The 21,977-nt window shown below is 36.0% G+C and overlaps 1 protein-coding gene across 1 annotated transcript; it reads left to right on the forward strand.

Annotated features, from left to right (window-relative positions):
* Positions 1-834: 834 nt before the first annotated feature.
* Positions 835-16,590, forward strand: LOC145764518 (receptor-type tyrosine-protein phosphatase alpha-like). Its single transcript, XM_082576138.1, has 12 exons — positions 835-838; positions 1,057-1,163; positions 5,878-6,023; positions 7,454-7,589; positions 8,084-8,187; positions 9,974-10,086; positions 10,682-10,755; positions 11,475-11,594; positions 13,369-13,506; positions 14,202-14,338; positions 14,779-14,914; positions 16,516-16,590. Exons 1-12 carry the CDS (start codon positions 835-837, stop codon positions 16,588-16,590), a joined length of 1,290 nt encoding a protein of 429 aa, XP_082432264.1.
* Positions 16,591-21,977: the final 5,387 nt, after the last annotated feature.

The raw sequence follows: 21,977 nt of genomic DNA on the forward strand, positions 1-21,977 counted from the left end.
TTGAAAAATTTGTTTATTCTTATGTTGGTACATTTTTATTTAAGTAGTAAAAATGAATCCTCTTCAAAAGTGAAAAATCGAAAAACTTCTCGATTTTCCTTTACAATATTATGCTAGGGGGGAAAAGTTGCCTAACTTCCCCCCCCTCGAAGCCCCTGGAAACATCACAAATTAAAATTTTTCAAGGAATAAAATCCATTCGATATTAAATTCTCATTCAATCAACTTCTTGTTGAAACACGTTATTTATTTTTGGTGGGATAATGGAGGAATAGTGTGTAGTGTGCACACTATATTACAACACCATAAGCATTGTAACAACTAAAAAAAAAATGTTTTTCAATCGACAAAAATATTATGTTGAAGTGTTTTTCAGTTGACGACTGCAGAGTTATCTTAGAAGGTGATTCCAAGGACGATTTCATCAATGCTTCATATATCAATGTAAACATTTGTTTGACTTGCTTTCTTTTTATTGTAAATGAAACATTCAAGAGGAAATAACCTCACAGTGACTGTTCGGTTACAATATTCGAACTCTTTAAACAACAATTAACTTATTTTAAATAATAACAAAGGAATTGTGGAACGATGCTGTTGTCATGTTACATTCACATCGTTGAAACTGTAATGTTTGGTTCAAATGCGTTTGTTACTAGGGTTACAAAAACAACTGGAAGTTCATTGCAACTCAAGGTCCGAAACTATCTACGGTCGTAGATTTTTGGAGAATGGTTTGGGAGCAACGGTCCACTGTCATTGTGATGTTGTGCGCAGTGAAGGAAAGGGATAAGGTATTCTAAACGCCTTTTCTATATTTCTTTGCAAGCTAACATGAGTATGTCAGGATAGATAAGCCTATCATTACAATTGTTAAAAAATTCAACAAGCAAAATGTAAAATTTTGTCATCAAACTTCTCCAAATATTTTATTCAAAAAGTTGGACAGGCCTGCTCACTGGATTAATTTTCGTAAATTGAAGTGGCCATCTAGACTTCGGCGACTCCATTAAATGCTTTTGCATTAGTCAAAGTGTGCCCGCTACTGGTGTGGAGTGGGGTTGACAAAGCACTTTGGAGACTTCAAGATACACGTGAAAGCTGAAGAAAAATGCTGCGGAATTTTGAAAAGAACTATCTTGTTCTCAACAACAGAGTCAAAGGTAAGTGGTAGAGGTTAAACAAAGTACTGAAGATTTGATGTAAAACTCTGTAGAATTAGATGAAACTTAAAAGTGTTCTTACTCAGTGATTTGGAAACCAAAGAGATTTGAAATTAAGATAAAAATGGTCTTAATTAACAAGTTTTAAACAAGATGGGTTTAATTCCACCTTTAGTCATATCCAGTCGAAAGCCCGGTAGTTGAAAATTAAGATTAAGTGAACTATTAAGGCAAGAAGACCAATCATCGTGTCCACCTACAAGCAGGGCCTCCGAGAGAAATTATGACTGGTCGGAAAACGATACTAAAAGTGGGCCCCAAAAAACATATTTCAGCAAAAATACAAGCAACGAATTTGTATCATGCGTTGCATCATGTGTCTTAAGCCGAACTTGGCTACTTTCCTCATCGTGAAATTGAATTCCTTTAAAGTTTCGCTTTCAAGCTACGTATATATCTATATAAAATTTTTTTTTTCAATAATTATGAAAATCAAGTAAATCACTCGACTACACTTGCAGCAAAATTGCCATTGTTGCTCAATAATTTATCTTGGAAGAATTGCAGTAAAGTTGTATGATTTGCACATGCACACCTCATACATGGTGCTTTTGGCTACGGCCGTTGAGAGGAGAATTTAGGTCCCGTACCGAAACGATTTTCCTGCCCCAAATAAAGACACTTCCAAGAAAAATGCACCATATCCAAAGAATGCACTATAGTTTGTTCAAACTGTCTAGTGTTTTGGGCGGGCGTGTTTGCTGATGCAGTGCAGTGCGGGCGTGTTTGCTGATGAATTCTTGTCTGTTCGTTGTGTGGAATCCTGCAAGAGCCGCTTTTGGTTCGGTGATAACGTCTCCTCCCTTGACAAGTCTGCGTCACTGCGTCGCGTTGGTTCCAGTCATGTTGTGAATCGAAATTGCGCTATAGGTGGTAATTTTAGTATAACCTACAGTAGATAAAGGAAAAATTGCAAACACACAATGCGGGCAATGAAAATAGCTCAACAAAGCATTCAATCCATTCTGTCCCTTTTGCCATGCAAAGTTACGGATCACAGCATCAAATAATAAAGATTTTGCAAGGTCTAATTTGATGCACAACATGCATAAACTGTTCACTCGGTTTTGAGTCGTCGTGGTGCTAAAACCACGTTTTCAATTCGCAACCGTTGGCAGTGGCGCCGCCAGACCTTCAACAATGGGGGGGCAAAATATTGACAGTGCAAGACAGCAACGTAGTCAGGAATTTTGAAAAGGGGGGTGTTGACGGCCGACGGGCGAAGCCCGATGGCGTGTTCGCCAAAGGCGACACTTAGCAGCGGGGGGTCTGGGGGGCCTCCCACAAAAAATTTTGAAAAATTATTTTCAGTTTGGTGCATTCTGAGAGCATTTTCAACAAAATTGTGGGTATAAATATTCCTGTAAATTAGTGCTGTCCGGTGGCATAGCAAAAGGATAAGATCATGTTTTCGGCATTTTTCGGAAATAAAGCTAAGTCTATGTTTTCTTGTTGCTATTTCAAGGCTGAGATATTTGAATGTTTGGTATTGGCAAAACTCGCTCTTTTAATGCAGTTTTGTTTAAAATTAGGCAAACTTTGTTTTAGAGACATTGGTTGATTGTTTTTTTTTTTGCGAGATTATTACAGTTTTATTATTGATCAATTTTCTCCTTGGTTGATCCAAAAAGCGATCTTATTTCGGTAAGTCACTAACTTTTCTGCTTTAAAGTCAACCCAAAGTTTAGAAAATGTAACGTCATAAACGTCATAGGTTACATCTTGATGAGTGTCAAACAAAAAGCTTTGAGACAATGAAGTTACTTTATTTCTGATTTACTCAAGTTTTGTATAACGAATAGCTGTTTAGACGTTAATCTAGATCGAACAAGCGATCTCAGCAGTTACAGATGGCTTGTATCCTTGCACAGTTTGACGTGAAATTACATCATAGGCTAAAGCTTTTCTTGCAAACAATGTATTAACATCGTAAATTCAATTTGAAAGGTTGAAACCCCTAAATCTCCCCTCCCTTGGCTACGCCACTGGTGCAAGACATGCAAGACAGCGCTTTATTATTTAATTTCTCTTGTTTTCTACTGCTATTTTCTACTGCAATATATAGCTTACCAAAAATCACACATTTTGACATGTCTGATCTGTTGAAAAAAATAAAATTCAAAATAAATCACAGTTTGATTCCATATGGGACTTGCAACTGCCATGGCAGAGAAATTCTGCGTAGGTTTTTTCCAGATTGAAAAACCCTTTTTTACAATTGCACTTTCTGATTATCCAATAGTCTGTTAGTTAAATATGCCTCATGATTTTGACTAGTCTGTTAGTTGACAGAGAAATTATCAAATACTGTACTGAAACGCTGTGAAAACGATTTTTCATGCTTGGAAAATACAGATGTCGAAACATAGTAGATATATCAAACGCAGAGGCGGTTGAAAACTCGACAGGAAAAGCAAAATGTGGCATCTTTAGCTTCTGAATACTCCAGCCAGAGATAGTTATCAAACCACTGGTTACTTACTTATTACTTTAGTAGACTTCGTTGAGTTAAATCTACATTATATTCTTGAAACATTGAATGGCCCACTGCTGTATGCACTGCCACCACTCAAGAACCAAGCAAAAGCCAATCTACTGAACAGCCGGTAACAATTGTTACGTGACAGGCAGCAGGCGAAGTATGTGAGTAGAATCACAAAATCGTAGTAATAATAATAGCAGCAAGAAGAGCAAGTTTAAAATGAAAAAGAAAGCTTTTATCCCCTCCCCCCCCCCCCCCCCCCCTTGCAACTTGAGTTGACTTCAGGTTGGGATCCAAATATTAAAAAAAATAATAACAATATGTAATAATATAAAAAAATTAAAAAGATGATGCCAAAAACATTGAGGGGGCAGCTGCCCCGCCTGCCCCCCCCCCCCTCTGCCGGCGCCACTGACCGTTGGAGATACTGGCTTAGGTAACACATTTTCAAAGCAACAAAAATGTTTGGAAAAGTGTTTCGAAAGTTGCAATCAGTGATTTCCTTGAGTAGATATCATGGGGTGATGTTCCGGTTTGCAGCTCAAGTTTGCTGGGTAGCTTTCTTTCAAAAGTAGCCTACCAACTTATCTAAAATGTCATTGTTGTACAACCTGTTTAAATTTGTTCCACATGCCTACAGCTACGCATCAGACATACAATGATATTTCCATAGGACTTCAAACTTATCGATATCTTTGAGTTTATTGATACATTTGTGAATAAACTACCAACAGCTAGCGAATCCTTTGCAACATAGCGTACAATAGAATAAATTTCGTTTGTAAGATTGAGCTGGTGAAGCAGAGTTGTTGGAGCATTCCATCCCCAGAATTTTTTTTTTTTAATTCAAAGTTCTTATAACAATTTAAGCTTGCGAGTAGCCTACTTTCCAGCTTTCTGTAACTTTGATTACATCTTCCTTTAATTCATCAGCTTATTGTCCATTCGTCGTCGTCGTGTGAGCCTCCTCTGGGGCCGAAAAACATTGAACAGTTCTTTATCTCTGCATAAATAGGTTAGTAGAGTGAATCTCACTTAGGACTGTGATCTACATAATGCAGAGAAGCACAGGTTTGAAACTGCCCAAGTAGGCTGCTTGGAAATGGTATAGCTTTCTTTAGAATTTTTTATCTGGCTTGTCTGCAATTAAAAATGACATAATCTTAGTCGATCAATTACACTACTCAAAAATGATATAATATTTGGACAACACTGCACAGTGCACACCATGAACTCCAACTCTAGTGCATTTAACCAATGACATCCATAAGCAGAAAATAGGCAAGAAGGATTTACTTTCTTCAATCTTGCTTGGACACTTTTCCAAATGGGTTGGGTCCATTATCATATGCCTGGCAAACGCAGTTTTTCATGTCAAAACACAGTTGGTCAAGCAAACATTATACACGCTTAGTCAAAGCAGCACTAGTTTTCAAGTTAGAACAACATAACAATGATCGAAAAATACTTGTAAAGTTGTAACTACGCATTTCATTCAAAATTTGTTTACTTTTAGGTTGATAATTTTTTATTTTAGTAGTAAAATGGGCCACCTAAAAAGTGACAAAACGAAAAACTATTCGTTTTTCTTTTACAATGTTATGCTAGGGGGGAAAGTATCCCGACTTCCCCCTCTCGGAGCCCCTGCCTACAAGCATGTCATAAACTGGTCCGTCAACAGTAGGCTACTGCACAGCTTCGGGTTTCGATAGAGGACGAACCGACACTTTTATTTGCTCTCACCAATCGGCAATGCAGCTAGGTCAAAATAAAAAAAAACTAATTTTTATTTCATTGAAAAATTAAAATTTGTTGAAAAGGCTGAAGTGAAGGTTTTGATAAACAAATTTAATATAAAGATAAAAGTATTGCAAATTTTCTTACGTTGAAATATAACGAAATCCGCAAGCCTGGTTATCTGTAGCCCATTTATGTTTTAAATAAATTTATGGTTTCTTGTTTTAAATTTTAGTAAACTTACAAGTAACTGGTAACTGAGTAAAATCATCAAAATGCTATTAACAAAAGACTCAACTGAAAAAATACCACCAGCGTGCTTGGCATTGCACAAATCTAAAGCTGCTAAAGTTCTTTAGCATTGCTTTATAAGTTCCCATGCACAGTTTTGTGCTTTACCTTTAAGACACTGTTGTTCTTGAAATTTTGTTTTAGAAACGTCGACGTGTGACTCAGTTACACTTGATAAATTGGCCTGACTTAGGCGTGCCGAAGACAACCACAGCCATGATTGACCTTCATCGGATGATGACTGAAGCACACGTTGGGTCACGTGATGTTCCAATCATTGTTCATTGCAGGTGATCAAATCGATTAAGTTTTTATTCCTCTGTGGTTTATATTTTGTGTTATCTATGATTCTTTTTTTTGACACTAAAAAAATACTGCTATTATTTTGGAAAAGATTAAAAAAATGTCTAATGGGCTTGTAAGATATATTTCTTGCAGTGGTTTGATGTTATTTATTCACTGGACAGCTAATTTTTATCAAAGAAATAATTAAAATTAATTTACAAGTTGTTGTTAACATTATGGATGCCTGAAAGCACCGCTTAATTTGTCAATTATAGCTCACTTTTTAAATTAGTTAGCGCTCTCGCTGTACAGTATATACGGTTTAAAAATATATTTGCTTTCACGACTACGGAAGGATATCAAAAGTTTATTTATTAAAAGTTTGTATGGCATTGTGTGGGCTTGAACTAAAATTTCGAAAATCCATCTGAGGCTCCCCACCTTTTTACATATACGTACAGCCCCACGGTACAGCTTATACATTATACAAGGCATATTTCACTTCATACCTGAAATATGTCAACTTAATTATTAGGTAGTTAGTGAGCAAAGTGTTTGCTTCGGAATAATTCATTATTATCTTAGTTTTGAGACACCCTTAAAACTTTACCAGTATTATTCATTAAGTTCACTTCTGAACCAGGCGTTCCCAATGTCACCTGTTAGGTTAATAACATGGAATTGAATGAGCAAAACAAGCGAGAAAATTTTGCAAAAATATAGAAAATTGACGTTTTTTTAGGTTTTGAATGGAGTTAGCCTACGTAACAAAGTTCCCCTTCTTGCATTTGCTACTGCTTTGATAGATATACAACAAATAAAAAGTAATATTCGCTTTTACGTATTTAGTGCATGGCTGCAATTGTTCTCATTGTAATCAATTTATTCTATGGCTAAGGACATTCTTTTAACCAACTGGAATTCTTGGCGGCCATTTTGGACGTGTGATTTGACGAACCGGTGGCAACCTTTTTGCGACCTGGAACTGGGTTGCGACTTCATATTTGAGGACTCCTGAATTATAGCACACTTTTGTAAATTTTGCGGATTTGTACTAATGATCTCACTAAAATATCTAATAACCATATTTTTATATCTTTCAATGCTTGATACCATTAAATTTGTTGTGTTAAGACTTTCAGAAATATTAAGTCAGGATGTTAGCAACAGTTTGTAAAAGTCTCTAAATATAATAAATTGGGCGTATCTGCGGGTAGTCATGTGTACGTGTATTGTGATTGTGTAGTAACTTTTGGTACGGCTCCTATTGTGACTCGAGTGATTGTAGAAAAAATCATCATGGTGCGAGTGACGTTATATATTTTCACTCACGCTGTTTCATCAAATGACGAGTGATTGCATGACTGTAAATCGCTGTGGCAACGTTGGATGTAGTCGTGAGGCTATATGGCAAGCAACTCATGAAACGTTGCAGCGCTGGAGTTGGACGGACAGGAACTTTCCTTGCCATGAGCAACTTGTTTGATGCCTTAGAGGATTCCAAGGAGTTGGATGTTAGTGAAATGGTCTTGAAAATGAGGGAAAACAGGAAAGACATGGTTCAAACTACGGTACGATCAAAGCTTACAAAAAATTAACTTTGTGCTTATTGAAGTAAAAAAAATAATTACTGCTGAAGAGGACATCTTGTGATGTCGAAAACGTTCGATACTTAATTTGTTGTGTAGTTTTGTGTTTATGTAAATGTAATAAACTTGAATATGTTAAACTTGATAACGTTGCTCGGCTTCGTATGCCTATGGTTCAACAAGACAAACTCTCTACCGAAGCTCTAAAGAAAAACAGCTTACAACAAATACAGTATGTAAGCTACAGTGATAGTGAAGAGCCTCTGTCTTTGCAAATATTGTAATTATAGCCCGATAACGTAGTAGCTACACAGCAAACCTATGTGGGTAAATTTAACAATGTCATTACGGACGGATCTACTCTTTTATTAAAATTTTGTAACTTTTTTGATATTTTCAACGAAAGTTTTTGCATCGCAGTTCGGTTTAATTCAAAATTTTTCTTTTCTAATATCTGTTACGTAATGAATCTAAAGGAACAGTATGCATTCATCCATAAACTTATTGCTGAGCGCTACTTCTTTCAAAGAACTGACTTTGCGGTCTCTGACATCTTCAAAGTTACATCTCAAGAAAATTGGCAAGTATATATTCTTTGCTGCAATGCGAGAAAACTGTTGGTGTTAGTATTTTAATTGTAAAACACGTGACTACTGTACTGTAGAAGCTTCATGAAAAGTATATTTCATTAGAAATCAAATGTTTAAGCAAACATAAAAAGTATTTATTATCGTATTAGCCTGTATCACGACATCATCCATCCAAAATCATTGCTAAATACAAGGTAAGTTATTGCTTTAAACGTTTAGTGGTGAAATGCAAAGTACAATGCTTCCTCGGTTAAACGGTCTAGTTGGGACAATGGTTTTAAATATTTGACCAAATAAGCAAAACAACCGGATAATTGAATTGTTATATTTAAGTCAAGAAAACAAAAAGTAACATAATATAGCCTATCCCGATACGGTACTATATAGCATAAAAATTTGTAACGATTGATTGATTGAATCTTTATCCTCAAACTGGGAAAGCTTCTTGCAGAGCTTAATCCTGGCAGTTTCGCATACTTGTAGCCTAGAGGCTTTGATTCACTGACGCAGGCACGTTCACCGAGATTGGCAGAGTGAAGTTTCCGATTGTTGAAGTCTTGTTGCCGGGGAACTATTCCATCCATTAGATGCAGCTGAATGGAGAGCAGTCATTAACGTGCGTTGCTCAAGCGCACACCCCGAGAGTCGAACCTGCGCCGCTTGATCTTGAACCTTCTTCGTTCCAGAACTCATGCGCTAACCAACTGAGCTATCGGGGCGGACAACAGCTAATAATGTTCAATATCATAGCAAGAGCTTACCCGCTGGACTTCAATTGAAACAGTAGTTTAGATGTACTGAAAAACTAATCGATTTTAGATTGTTTGTGGAAAGATTTGAGTATGTCTGCAACTACCTCGTGAAGTACCAATGAGAATGTATTTGAAATTGTTGTCTTCTGAAAACGGAGCAATGGTCAAATATTCACATTGCCTTTTCTGCTTGAGAGACAGGGCATCGTACTTTTTGCATTGAATTGAAAAGTAAACATGTTCTAATTTAGTGATATAAACCAGTTTTTTCGCCAAATATACGTTGTACAAATATCAGCTGTTGACATAACGTTGATTTTTTGCTGAAAATCAGTCTATACGGTGGTCCCACTGGCCAAGTAGGCTTCCTTTTGTACCAACATCGTGCCGACAGAACAGTTCCGATGGTCCAACAACGCAATGCTGTGCGGGTTGCCAACATTCCGTCCGTCATTGGATACTAGTTTATCTGCACTCGGATATGGTTCTTGTCCTATTTGGACAGTATTTTATTTTCTTGTTGCAACTGGAATTGTTTGGAATTTTTTTCCGTATCATCTCACAACTTTCAGCTTGTTTTCAACAGAGACAACAACACTTTTACGTTACCTTTCAAACATGAAGCCACTTGAAAACTTTAACGACGATTAGGCCTACCGGTCCAGCACAGCGTACAGTCGTTACATCTGGACAGCTGACTCCAACGCAAGAAAGCGGGCCTGATTGTTTTAATGATGATGCAATGCTATGTTATTGAAAGTGATGCAACCAGCCATCCATGATTGGATTCATTTATCGCAAATTAAATTAATCGGAAACAATTCGTACAACGGCTAGAAAATCGTAAAATTTTGAAATGTTGTAAAAAAATAAGGCGACTGGATAAGTACGGCGAGGTACGGATAATCGAGGAAGCACATATTGGACTGGGAGATAAAACTTGGCTTTTGAGGTTTCTTAATCTTATTGTTTTCTTCCATTGCTTGCTGAAAGTTGATTAAACTTGTGTTCACCATTCTGACAGGAATGAACAAGTGAGAAAAGAGTTCAACCGGCTTGCTCGTATTTCAAATATGAATTCAAGTGATGTTGCAGCAAATCACAATGTCTTCAACAACGATCCTGATTGCGTTCCCTGTATGTACAGTAAATATATGTAGCCCAGCCGTTTTGCTCATCCCATTTACAATGTAAAAAAATGTAGTTTTGTGTACTGAATGAATATACAGTATATCAACTTTTCTATTTGAAGGAACCATTCGACAACTTTGCCTGCAAAAATTGCAATATTACATTTTCAGCTAATCTCTGCGATTATGAAGCTTAATTCAATGAATGTATTGAACTTGTTTCCAAAATTGAACTATTTGAAACATTATTGCGATGTATTTGCTTGACTTATGAGCATCAAAATGCGGCTACACCGTAGGCATAGGTTATACTTGTTGTGGATGTTTGATTTTAACAGACTTCCTTAGGCTTCAAACAACTTGTGGCCATCAATACAGCAACAAATTTTCTACAATTCTGAAGGTCTGAAACAGCTTGAAATTTGTTCGCAATCTTAACATTTAAAAAAATTAACATTTAGTGTTTGCATTCATTGATACCTGACTGCAAATTTGCTAAAGAGCAATGTTAAAACTACTTAGTTGTCTATGTATGGTAATTCTAAATAAGCATTTAAAGTACTAATTGCTGTCGTCTAATGGTTATATTTGCTTCCATGCAGATGATTGTAACATGGTTTCTGTGCTTGGAGAGAACTCAAAAACGTTTATCTATATCAATGCTTCACTCATCGAGGTAGCCTATAATAAAGATTATATCATCTTTCTAGTAATTGAAAAACAGTATATGCTACTGTGCAACTGATGGGTGACGTAATGTTTATTTTCTAAAAGTTACATTGTCATTAACATAACGTCATTAACTTAACTTCACGCTATGACTGGATGCACGCGTTTCATACTATTGGAAATCTTAATAACCTTGCAGACATGCAACTTGCTAAGCGTCGCTGCACAAACGCTACCCTTTTCCTTGGTTGACACTCATTGGAGCCAAATTTTAAACTTTATGCTTTTCTATATGTGTTTTCTCTTCTATACCTTCAACTGCAATCAAAACATCTCATCATGTCATCCAATCATCCATGGCTGCACCATATCTCTTCAACGAAGCACAACGTCTGCGTGTTTTGATGATGAGACTAACACCGAGTAGCCTCTCAGTGATGTAGTCTGTGTCAGTCTGAGTAACCACCAACAATCGGCCATGGGGGAGCCAAAGAATAAAGCTTGAGTCCACAGACTCAAACAGAAGTTACACATCTACTAACGTGCTGTAATGAACGGAAGTGTAGCCTAAGTAGGGCTATTTTGCTTTGATGAAATTTCTAAGCTTGGCGAAGGAGCCGTTTCGACATTCGAAGACTACAAAGTTGAAGTTAACACAAAAACTGAAACTGCAGGCCTAAAGTCTACAGTAGGCTATTTCTATGTAACATCATCTGGTATTGTTAGACGCCGGGATGTTCTCTTAAAATCATTGCTGCTCAAGAACCCACCAAGAAATCTGCTTCAATATTTTGGGAAATGATCATGGAAAAAAAGCCTTCTTGCATGGTTTCGTTGGAAGATAAGGTAAAATTTTAAATATTCATCATTTGAACGCAATAGAAAATTTTTGCTATAGTTTTTATTAATAAAATTATGTTGATGAATCGTGTCATACTTGTAATGTTATAATCAATAAGATAAAACAATTGCATTTGAATGTTGATTTTACGTGTTTCTACGCAATGGACACAGTAGTGTACGACAGTCTTTTTACGCAATGGCTTTTAAAGCAACACTAAAGTGTCTGTTATAGACGTGATTAATTTGTCCTAAATGAGGGCCGGAGGGGTGTCCAAACGTTTTTCCATGAGGGCCAGATTTGATAATGCCGAAGTGCCCACGGGCCAACAGCCTCTAGCCAACAGCCTATAAAAATTGTGTTTTTCATAGAGAAAGATGCACATACAGTAGTATTGTGTTATTTAGTATCATAACGGCCTACTAGAACACGGCCAAAAATGTGGCTATTTGGAAAAATTTATAAGAATCTTATTTGTTACAATCATAGCCATGACATCCCTGTCATTTTACTACTTACAGAATTATGAAAAATAAGCAATATTTGCATCTAGACATCTTTTTGGCTTGTTTTGCCGGAGATTAGATATGTATGTTAAGCACAATAATTTATGCAATAATAATGTAAAACATATAAGACTTTCCAACTGAATCCTGGCGGTAGTCTTATCATACAGTCGTTAGGTTTTTTGTATCGCAGGATCTTTTGCCAAAAGCCATAATTTTACTTGCAAAATTAAACTTGGCGAAAAACAAAACGAACTAAAATGTAAATTGATACATCAAATGAACAGCTTACAACATAGATTCCACAAAAAATTCTTGATATTTTAAATGGAACATGCAATTGCACCAAAAGCGACACACCAAACGATACTACCTCCAGGGTGCAGTTGGAAAGTCTTACATATTAAGTTACATTATTATTGTGTAAACTGTGCTCAACATACATACCTAATCTCCGGTTAAACAAACATAAAATATGTCTTTGTGCAAATATTGCTTATTTTACTTACTTCTGGAAATGGGAAGATGACAGGTTTGTCATAGTTATGATTGTAACAATTCAGACTCTTAGAAATTTCTTCAAATAGCAACACATTTGGCCGTGTTTTAGTAAGTCATGGTGTCATTTTCATACAACAAAGCAATATGCAGGTTTATGTATTTTGTTAGATGCATAGGCTGTCACGGGATATAGCTAATAAGTTAATGAGTTATCTGCTTTTCCATGAGAAATTAACACATCTAGAAAATTTGCAAAACGCTTAGTGTGAACAATGAAAAATGCAATTGACATCTTGATTTCAATGCCCAGATCAAGTCTAGTTGGAGGTCAGTGGTGAACAAGCTTAAACTTTTGCATTTCTGGAAGTTTGTTTAAAGCCAGCTGCTGGTGATAAGACACAAAAACAGATGTTGCTCTTGGCGTCGCAAAGAACTCAGTTAGCTGCAGGTAAACTAGAGAGGCATGAGAGTCCAAGCAGAAACGAGAATAAATAGCAATAAGTTCTTTCAATTGCGGCAAAATTCCGAAAGCGGTCGTTGAATTCGCTAGCAAGGGATACTAGAACTGCAAGTTGAATTGATATGATTTCTGTATGTAGCCTATGCCAAAAATAAACCATTTTGCAAAAACAAGCGCAGGCCATACAAAAACGTATCGCGAGCCGGATTTGGCCTACGGTTCAGACTTTGGACATCCCTGTCTTGCATAATTACTTTAGTGATCTGAAGTATTTGACGTTCATATTTTGATGTGTTCAATTTCTTTTCATAGGACTTTGATGAAATTTCTAAGCTTGGCGAAGGAGCCGTTTCGACATTCGAAGACTACAAAGTTGAAGTTAACACAAAAACTGAAAATGAAGGCTACGTTGAGAGAAACATCACTGTTTTTAACAAGAGCAATTTGTCGGTAGGCTATACTAGCTGCAGCTACATGCACCATTCCATCTCCATAATGCTATATAGCGGCGAATAATGTTTATGTGTAGTCTATGACTGGGCTGCATATAGGCGATGCTTTATGGGTATACATTTCACAAGTAGACTAGAGTTATACAATTTGGGTAGAGAGGTAACTCTTTTAAACCATAAACAGACATAACTCAGCAACAACACTACATTTAACATTATAAAAACAAAAAACAAAAAGCGAACGTTTTCGGCTAGTCATATAGCCCTTTTCAAGCCTATAAGAAAATACATTATTCTTTTAATAATGTATTTTCTTATAGGCTTGAAAAGGGCTATATGACTAGCCGAAAACGTTCGCTTTTTGTTTTTTGTTTTTATAATGTTAAATGTAGTGTTGTTGCTGAGTTATGTCTGTTTATGGTTTAAAAGACTAGAGTTAGTTACATAATCGCTCGTAGCCTACCGAATCCAAAAATTCGAATATCAGTCATTTGTTTTTGGTGTAGGTTACTAAACGAAATGACTATATCAATAATGAATCGTTAATGAATGTGCTTTAAGAATAGTTAAAATGTGAGCATTTTTTATCGCCATAGTATCAATTAGTCTTTCCACAAGTAATTAGTTGTTCAAATGTCACATGCTTCAAAGGTTTAGTAGTAAAAATATTAAAGTTGGCTTCCTTTTGTGAAGGTTACTTTTATCCATATTCACTTGAGCGAATGGAAAAAGTATTCTGAGCATCCAAACTCAACAACTTTCATCAATGTTATTGAGAAAGTTGAGGCAGTTGCTTGCGAAGAAGATTCTACAATCGTGGTATATTGCAGGTTTGTTTTTAGTTCTATTTAACAGTGTCGCTTTAAAACATTTAATCGTAATGTTGATTCTTTATTGTTTGCGTCGCGGTAGCCCAAATGAGTGTCTTGGAGGCGGATTATTTCACAATGCGCCTGGTAATTTAACTATAAGCACTGAGGGATACTCACTGACGGTTGTTTTTCTTTTTTCTTTTAAACAAACAATATTAGATTCAGTTTTGCTGGAACGCTATTTTTCAGCTTCTTTTGACTGACTTATGTTTTCATATCACACCACACATAGCCTAATTGAAATACTGCCTATGTTTTTTTTTCAACAATTTTTTGTCATTTTTTCTCCTATTCCTTCAGGTTGATCACACGTGATAAAGGCGCACTACTTAAAATTTATAATTTTTTCCAAATAGCCTACTGTAAAAGCTTTTTGTCAACTATTTTGTTTTGTACAGAAATGGCTGCATTAAAACTGGAACTTTCATCACTTTATTTCATCTCTGGAAACGAATAAAAACAGAAAATAGAGTTGACGTATTCAGAACCGTAAGAGATTTGAGAGAATATCGTCCAAATATGGCAAACTACCAGGCAAGATTACATTGTACAGTAGAGCAGCCCATGGCCTATATGTGCAATAATAATATTTGAGATGTCACCATGATCAAATTTTAATTGCATTTGAGATACACTTCTTTCATTACGATACGAATAAAAATTATTTCAAAAAAGTTGCATTTTTTACCAGAAACCAAGTTGTTTGTTTTTGTGTCAAACATAATTGTAAAAAAAAATCATTTTAGTTTGTAGTATTAGAAACTAGCAAAGTGCAGTATAACGTATAACGTATAACATAAAAAAAACTTGTAAAACAATTGCAAAAATCGATTAGTTGTACCCCACTGTCGTAGACGTCGGCTACAAAACACTATATCAGTGGTTCTCAAGTTATTTCAAAAATATTTGTGTAATGGTCCTCTTGCGATTTTTTCAATGACTCACAGTCCACCATAAAATTAAGCAAAATCGCACAAAAACGATAAATAGACAAATCGTTTGTTTGTTACATGAAATTAGAAGTTCACTCGTCAATGAGATGGGTGCTTTCGCTTGAGTGATCAGTTTTTCTTTGTTAGGTTTTGTTCTCCATAAATTATCATGCACCACATCCAACATGTTTCGTGCTCTTTGTTTGGATAGCGAGTAGTGTTGAAAATGCTGTAACTGGAAAAGAAATCAGCCATTTTCGTATGCCGTCTTTGCGATGTCAGGATAAGACTGCGCCATTTCAACCCAAAAGTTGCAACATACACCCCAGAAAATAGGTTTTGCATCTTTATCATTCACCAAACCAATAAACTGTTCTTGAATTAAATTGTTTTCCGAAAGAAGATTGCTAACGTTGTTTCCAAACGGGTTGTTGATGCAACTACTTTTGAAGATCCTGTAGGTTGGGAAAATAATGGCATATTTCATCTCCATGAATGAAAACGTAGGGTGGCTTGCCTCCGAACATGGTAATGCAGATTGCAGATTCCAGTTGCTATTAGGCCTATGTCATCAGCAAAAAAATCTGTCCACCGCTCAATCTATCGTATTGAAAATAACATGAAAAGGCGACTGTGGTGGTGCAAGAAAAACGAAAGTTGGAGTTTGCCACATTGGATATTGAAAGCAGGTCCAAAAGTTTGTTTAAATAGAAACTTACAGCGATTTTTTTTAAGTCCTATGCGACCCCAGAATATTGACTCGCAAACCCCTAAAAGACCGTGGACCTCACTTTGAGAACTACTGCACTGTATGCACATGAATTAACATTGATGATGTTGCACCATGCTTTTACATATGTGCGTGCATGCGCATATAGCTAACTGACATCCTTATTGCAAATATAGTTTCGGATCTCCTTAACAGCCTGTTTCACTCTCATTGAGATCTTCAAAATTTCTTATTTAAATAAAAGTATGATTCTGCATGTAAAAAAAAATTAAATATTCTATTTGAATAAGAACTTTTTGAAGATCTCAATGAGAGTGAAACAGGTTGTTAAGGTTTTCAGGAGATTACCAACTTCATTTGCTTTAATTCGCTCTACTGAGAATTAAGCACTGTTTCTGCACTGTAGATGGTATTGTGTGATATTCGTATCGCATTTTTGTCATTTTATTTCAATGTCAAATTGTGCTTTACAGAATCTGTATGGATATTGCTACAAGTTTGTTCGAGACTACGTTTCTGCGAAAGAGAGTGCGTACGCCAATGTGTGATGAATGTTTCGAAGTTGCTGCTTCAAATAGAAAAAATGAAAACAAGTTATGACATGTTGTAAACCTGACATTGTAAAGTCTTTCATAATTGTAAATTATAGGACATTGACTCATTCCAACGTCCATGTTGACAAAAGGGAGACTATTTGCAATGCTTTTAAAAGTGTTTTAAAAATGGAATTTTCTATTATGGAAAGCGTTTATTTCATGAGTTATGGACAACATAATGTTATAACATTCCTGTGTAGCCCACCCTTAAACGATCAATAACTTAACATTTTAGCTGGGTCCTCCGTTATTTCAAGTGTTTAATTCTTTCCATGATGCTTTAAAAACTATACAGCATGTCTAAATTCTTAATGATTGGCATAAACATCAGGGTAAGGATTTTAGCCACTGATGTGTTTCATTTTGTAGTATTGTTGTGCCTGTATTATGCATACACAATGCTTGCCACCCACACAGTTTTACGCAAGAAACTAAGCAGTCGGCATCACTATTGCAGTTATTGAACTCCCCTTACCTAAAATTGAAATAAAAACTTGCCCGAAAGAAATAGTGTCAATGACACCAACTGAGAACAAAAGTACGTTACAAACACAATCGAATCCGAACAAATATAGCAGGAACTTTTATCATGACTAGTTAGATGCGGTTTTAGATTGACTGTAAATATTGCCAGTGATTTGTAAATACAATAGGTTACGCCATATCAATAGCCTCATATCTAATACTTCACCGTGTTGTATGTTTTTGATGTCTTATAATATACTGTATTACATAATTGTATAACTTCAACCATTTTATTATGCTATATGTTAGAATTTGGTTGGTAGCATAACTACTAACAACATGCCTGGTAGCGGTTTAATAGAATAGATACCTTTTTTGGTACGGTAAGCTACTTCACAAATGTAGGCTATAAGACGGTGGCCTTTATAATCACAAAAATGTTTAAAATTCCTAATGGCTGAATGACATTTCATAGGTGGCAAACTAATTCGAAACTATGCAAAATAGATCTCACTTTTCAAGAGCCAAATATAAAACAAACTTAACAGTTCTAATAGACTTGTGTTTATTCACAGATGGTGACTTGTGTAAATCTGATGCTGACTTGTGTAATTATTAATTACACAGGTTATTGTATTGCCTGGTAACAATGCTCTAATACTGTTACCCTCGCTATTGCCAACGCATACCACTGCGGTGTGTTTGAAAAAGAAACCATGGTCTAATTGTGTGTTAATTATTTGTTAATCGTGTGTTAATCATTAATTCAAAGCTGCTGGAGTAGGCTATAAAGAGTCGTCTCTAAATAATTATGCTCTTTCATTAAACTAAGTTGTTTTGAAATCGTGTGTTAACTATTTATGTTTTTTTGAAAACTGCACGGTTATAAAAGCAAGATTGTATTCATTGATTGTGTTGAAATGTGTAGGCCGAACCCCTTATGCAACACAAATAAATAAACTTTTAACACTTCCTAATTTTGGACGAGTTTGCAAATGATAACGGATAGCAACACTTTTAGTTGGCGCATCAGTTTAAATCTCATTTTTCTGATAGCACAAGGGCGTGTGAGCACCATGTCTGCCCCCCTCCCCCGAGATCCACTAGTGGGCCTCTATGTTTAGTGATGGTTCTTAAAAAAAAGACAAGAAAGCGTTAGGTTGTGGCCACAAATTCTTTCAATGTAGGGAAAAAATTCATGTTTATAATTTCAGCAAACCGTAAAAAACCTCAAGCAACTCAAATATTTTTCAACAAATAAAAAAGTAAAAGTGACGACAATGCAGAATTTGGCAAAAAGTTGAGGGACAATGCAAAAACGTAATATCCGAAAAAGCAAAGCACTATTTGAGTGTGAGGGCTTACCCCATGGAAAATTTTACAAATATAATTTTGTTTTAGTCACTTTTTAGGGATTATGGCAAAATAATGTTTTTTTTTTATCAAATGCATGTTTTGTGTGTATAGGTACTGTAATTATAGGTCGGTTTGTGCGTAACCAAATTTATTAAATTAAAATTGAATTTGGGTAGAAGTTTCAGTTTAAAATTTACCCAAACAACCACTTTATCTGGTTCAGATCTTTACCAGATCTGGCAAGATAAAATGGCTGTTTGGGTAGTTAGCCTACAATTTCAATAAAAAAAAAATCAGTCACCAACACAAAACGATTTATTTCTTGAAAATGTTTATAGCCCAGCATAGCGTGGCCCTTCAGCAATCAGCAGGCTATAGCGCTTTGACTATTTGAGGTGTCTCCATCTTGCTTCACTTAATGTATTTTTACGGTACATTTCACTTTCTGACCTATCTCCATTAACACCAAAATTTATCAATTTAATTGTTAATTAACTAGAGTACTAGACTATTTGAGTGAACAGTGTTTAGGCTACTTCGGAATATTAGGCCTATGATTATTTAGTTAGTTTTTGTGGGATACAAAAAACGTTTCACTCCCTTAATTCACTTTCTGAAACTATGCACGCTCAACATTGCCAGTTAGGTGAATACAATGTGATCGTGTGAGCAAAGCGAGATGGAAAATTTTGCAAAAATGGAAATCAATTTACATAGGCTATTAATTGTTTAAAATTACAAGTCAAAAAACGCTGCTCAAACTAAATATGCGTGGGCCTTTAGATGGAGGTGGAACCCAAGCCGGGGTTTGGAAGCAGTAAATCCGGCCTTGCATGATTTAAGTTATTAATTATCGAGCTTTTGTCTTTTTCTTTTTAAAACAGTCAAAAACATTACAAGAATAAAATCAGTGGGTCCCTAAACATCCGTGCCCCCCCCTCCCGGCCAGGAGGCGGTTAACACGGCCCTCACGGTATCCAAAAACTTGTGGTGTGAAAGTTAGTTGGCAATAAATAACTTCTATTAACTTTTATTGTTAATTTTTTACACTTTCATATTTTCATGTATTTTTGTTGATTTCTACAATTGACCTTTTTCGGGAGAAATCTGCTCTCCTGCACTGCAACTGCAACTAGTTGGTTGGTTTTGAATCTTTATCCTCGGACTGGCCAATAGGGTGGATCAAAAATGGCAAAAAAAAATTTTTTTCCTAATTTTAATTAGCTAGATATGGCAAAAGTTGCCAATATATCACCATAACACAATGTAAAAAATTGAAGAGGTTTGAACAAGTTTTTGATCTCCCCCCGCGACATACAAATTTAGGCACTTATACATACAAGAACTGCATAGCAAATTTTTTTTCGATTTTAACTCGCTTTGCAGACATGGTAAAAGGTTCTAATGTAACACCAAATACAATGAAAATGTGTGTACTTAAGAGTTTTGACTTCACCCTCTTTCAGCATATTAATTTGAAAGTGACTTGGCTGATGGACCACCCGCGGTTCCAACAGGTAAACGCCTATTAATTAACCATCACCATCAGATGGCCGAGTATAGATTTGACAGGTGGCCCATTGGCAAAGTCACTTCCTATTAATTTATGCGCTCATGCATACAAAGACTGCAAGCAATATTACAAACATTTACAAATTGAAGTGAGCATGATGAATTGCAGGAGCTCAGCATCTGTCATTGTTTTAATTACAGGAGTTTTAATTGTTTTAATAGCTTTCATCACTCCACGCAGGCCTAGTTCTCGAATATGTGGTCGATGGTAAGTTATTAATAGCCAAAATTATATTTTCCGGATGAGCAAAGTATGAGTTGCGGTGCATAACTGGGTCGATAATTTTCTTGTGTTTCTGACAAAGATATCGTGATTTGGTTATCATTTGGTGAATGTGTCTAGCTCCATCTTTGCAAGATGAATGTGATTTTATTGTGAACCACATTGGAGCATAAACACGGATAATGAACATAACCAATGCTTGCAGTTTCCCATACAGATTGTTATCACTGACATATAATCTAAGGTTTCTATGAATTAGCTGTAGTCAGCCATCGTGAGTGTCTGAGTGATTCAAGCATCCTGGGTTTCGCATCGCCAGATCAATGCTACATTCACCAGTGCAGTCAAACTGAATGGTGAAGATTGATGAAGGGAGTACCAAGTAATAATAAAACTAGGCCATCGCCCAGAAGAGTTACCCATACTAGTCTAAGTAAACTGCCTTTTAATCTGTAAGAAGCGCATATATAACTTTTATTAAACTTTGTGGAACCTGCAGTGCAAGCAAATTCCAATAATTGTACTATAAAGCTTCTTTTATATCTACAATTCTTTTGAAGAATTAAATACTACATCAGCTAATTGTTGAGATACCCAACGTCACAACCAAGTATTTTAGCAATGGTGATAAAACGGTCAATTGTAGCCTATCTGTTTGAACACAAGTCGCTTATTATGACATCATAAAGCGCATAAGTGAGTCACACAGTATTTATGCTTTTGACCAATTTTGCGGGAAACTTTCTCCAACCCAATATTAGGGAAATTAAAACCTTGCGGGGGGCGATCAAAAAATTGTCAAAACCAAAAAAAAATTTGCATGTATGTTATTATGGGTATTTCGCACCTTTTTCACATACTAGCTTAGAAAAATAAAAATTTTGGATTTTTCGATCCACCCTACTGGCCAAGCCTTGATAAGTTATTTCTGGTAGCTTCGCAGACTTGTAGAGGCTTTTGACGCAAGGTCGGTTACCGAGATGGACAGAGTGAAGTTTCCGATTGTTGAAGTGTTGTTGCCGGAGAATTATTCCATCCATTATAGACGCCGCTGAATGGAGAGCAGTCCAATGCGTTGGTCAAGCGCACACCCCGAGAGTCGAACTAGCGCCGCTTGAAGCTTCTTCGTTCTCGAAGTCACGAGCTAACCAATTGAGCTATTGAAAATGCTTTATTTGAAATTTATGTTGCGTTTGAACACTTCTTGTTCATTGTGGAGTTATTTGCCTGCTTAAATAGACTAATGCTGAAATGCTTATAGACCAGCATAATATAATTTTTCGTTTATTTAGTTTTCTTTTTTGTTGATGCAGCGTTCTTTCAAATATAAAACACAAGAAACAGTGGTTCACTCAGTCAATTTTTAGTTAGGTCAATAAAGTCAATTTTTGAAATTTTAAAGTGAATCTTTTTGGATTTTTAAGTCAATAAAAACTTGCCTTAGTGATTGCAGATCGATGACGCTAAACGACTTTTTACGCTTCCACGCAGGCTGTGAAGACTAGAAAATAGGCCACGCCGCATCGCACCACATTGAATGTTACAAAGTGTGTTAACTTCAAATCTCGCTAAACAAATATCTCTACAAATATCTACATAGGCTGATGTTAACGCTTAACTTTTGAAGATCAAACAAACTAGAGCTTTGCAATCGCGGCGGTAACATGTTGGAAATGCTCAGTGAGTAGGCTATTCTACGTTGTACGCGTCAGGCAGTAAAAGT

Source organism: Aplidium turbinatum, chromosome 1, assembly GCF_918807975.1.
Source record: "Aplidium turbinatum chromosome 1, kaAplTurb1.1, whole genome shotgun sequence".
Lineage (NCBI taxonomy): Eukaryota > Metazoa > Chordata > Ascidiacea > Aplousobranchia > Polyclinidae > Aplidium > Aplidium turbinatum.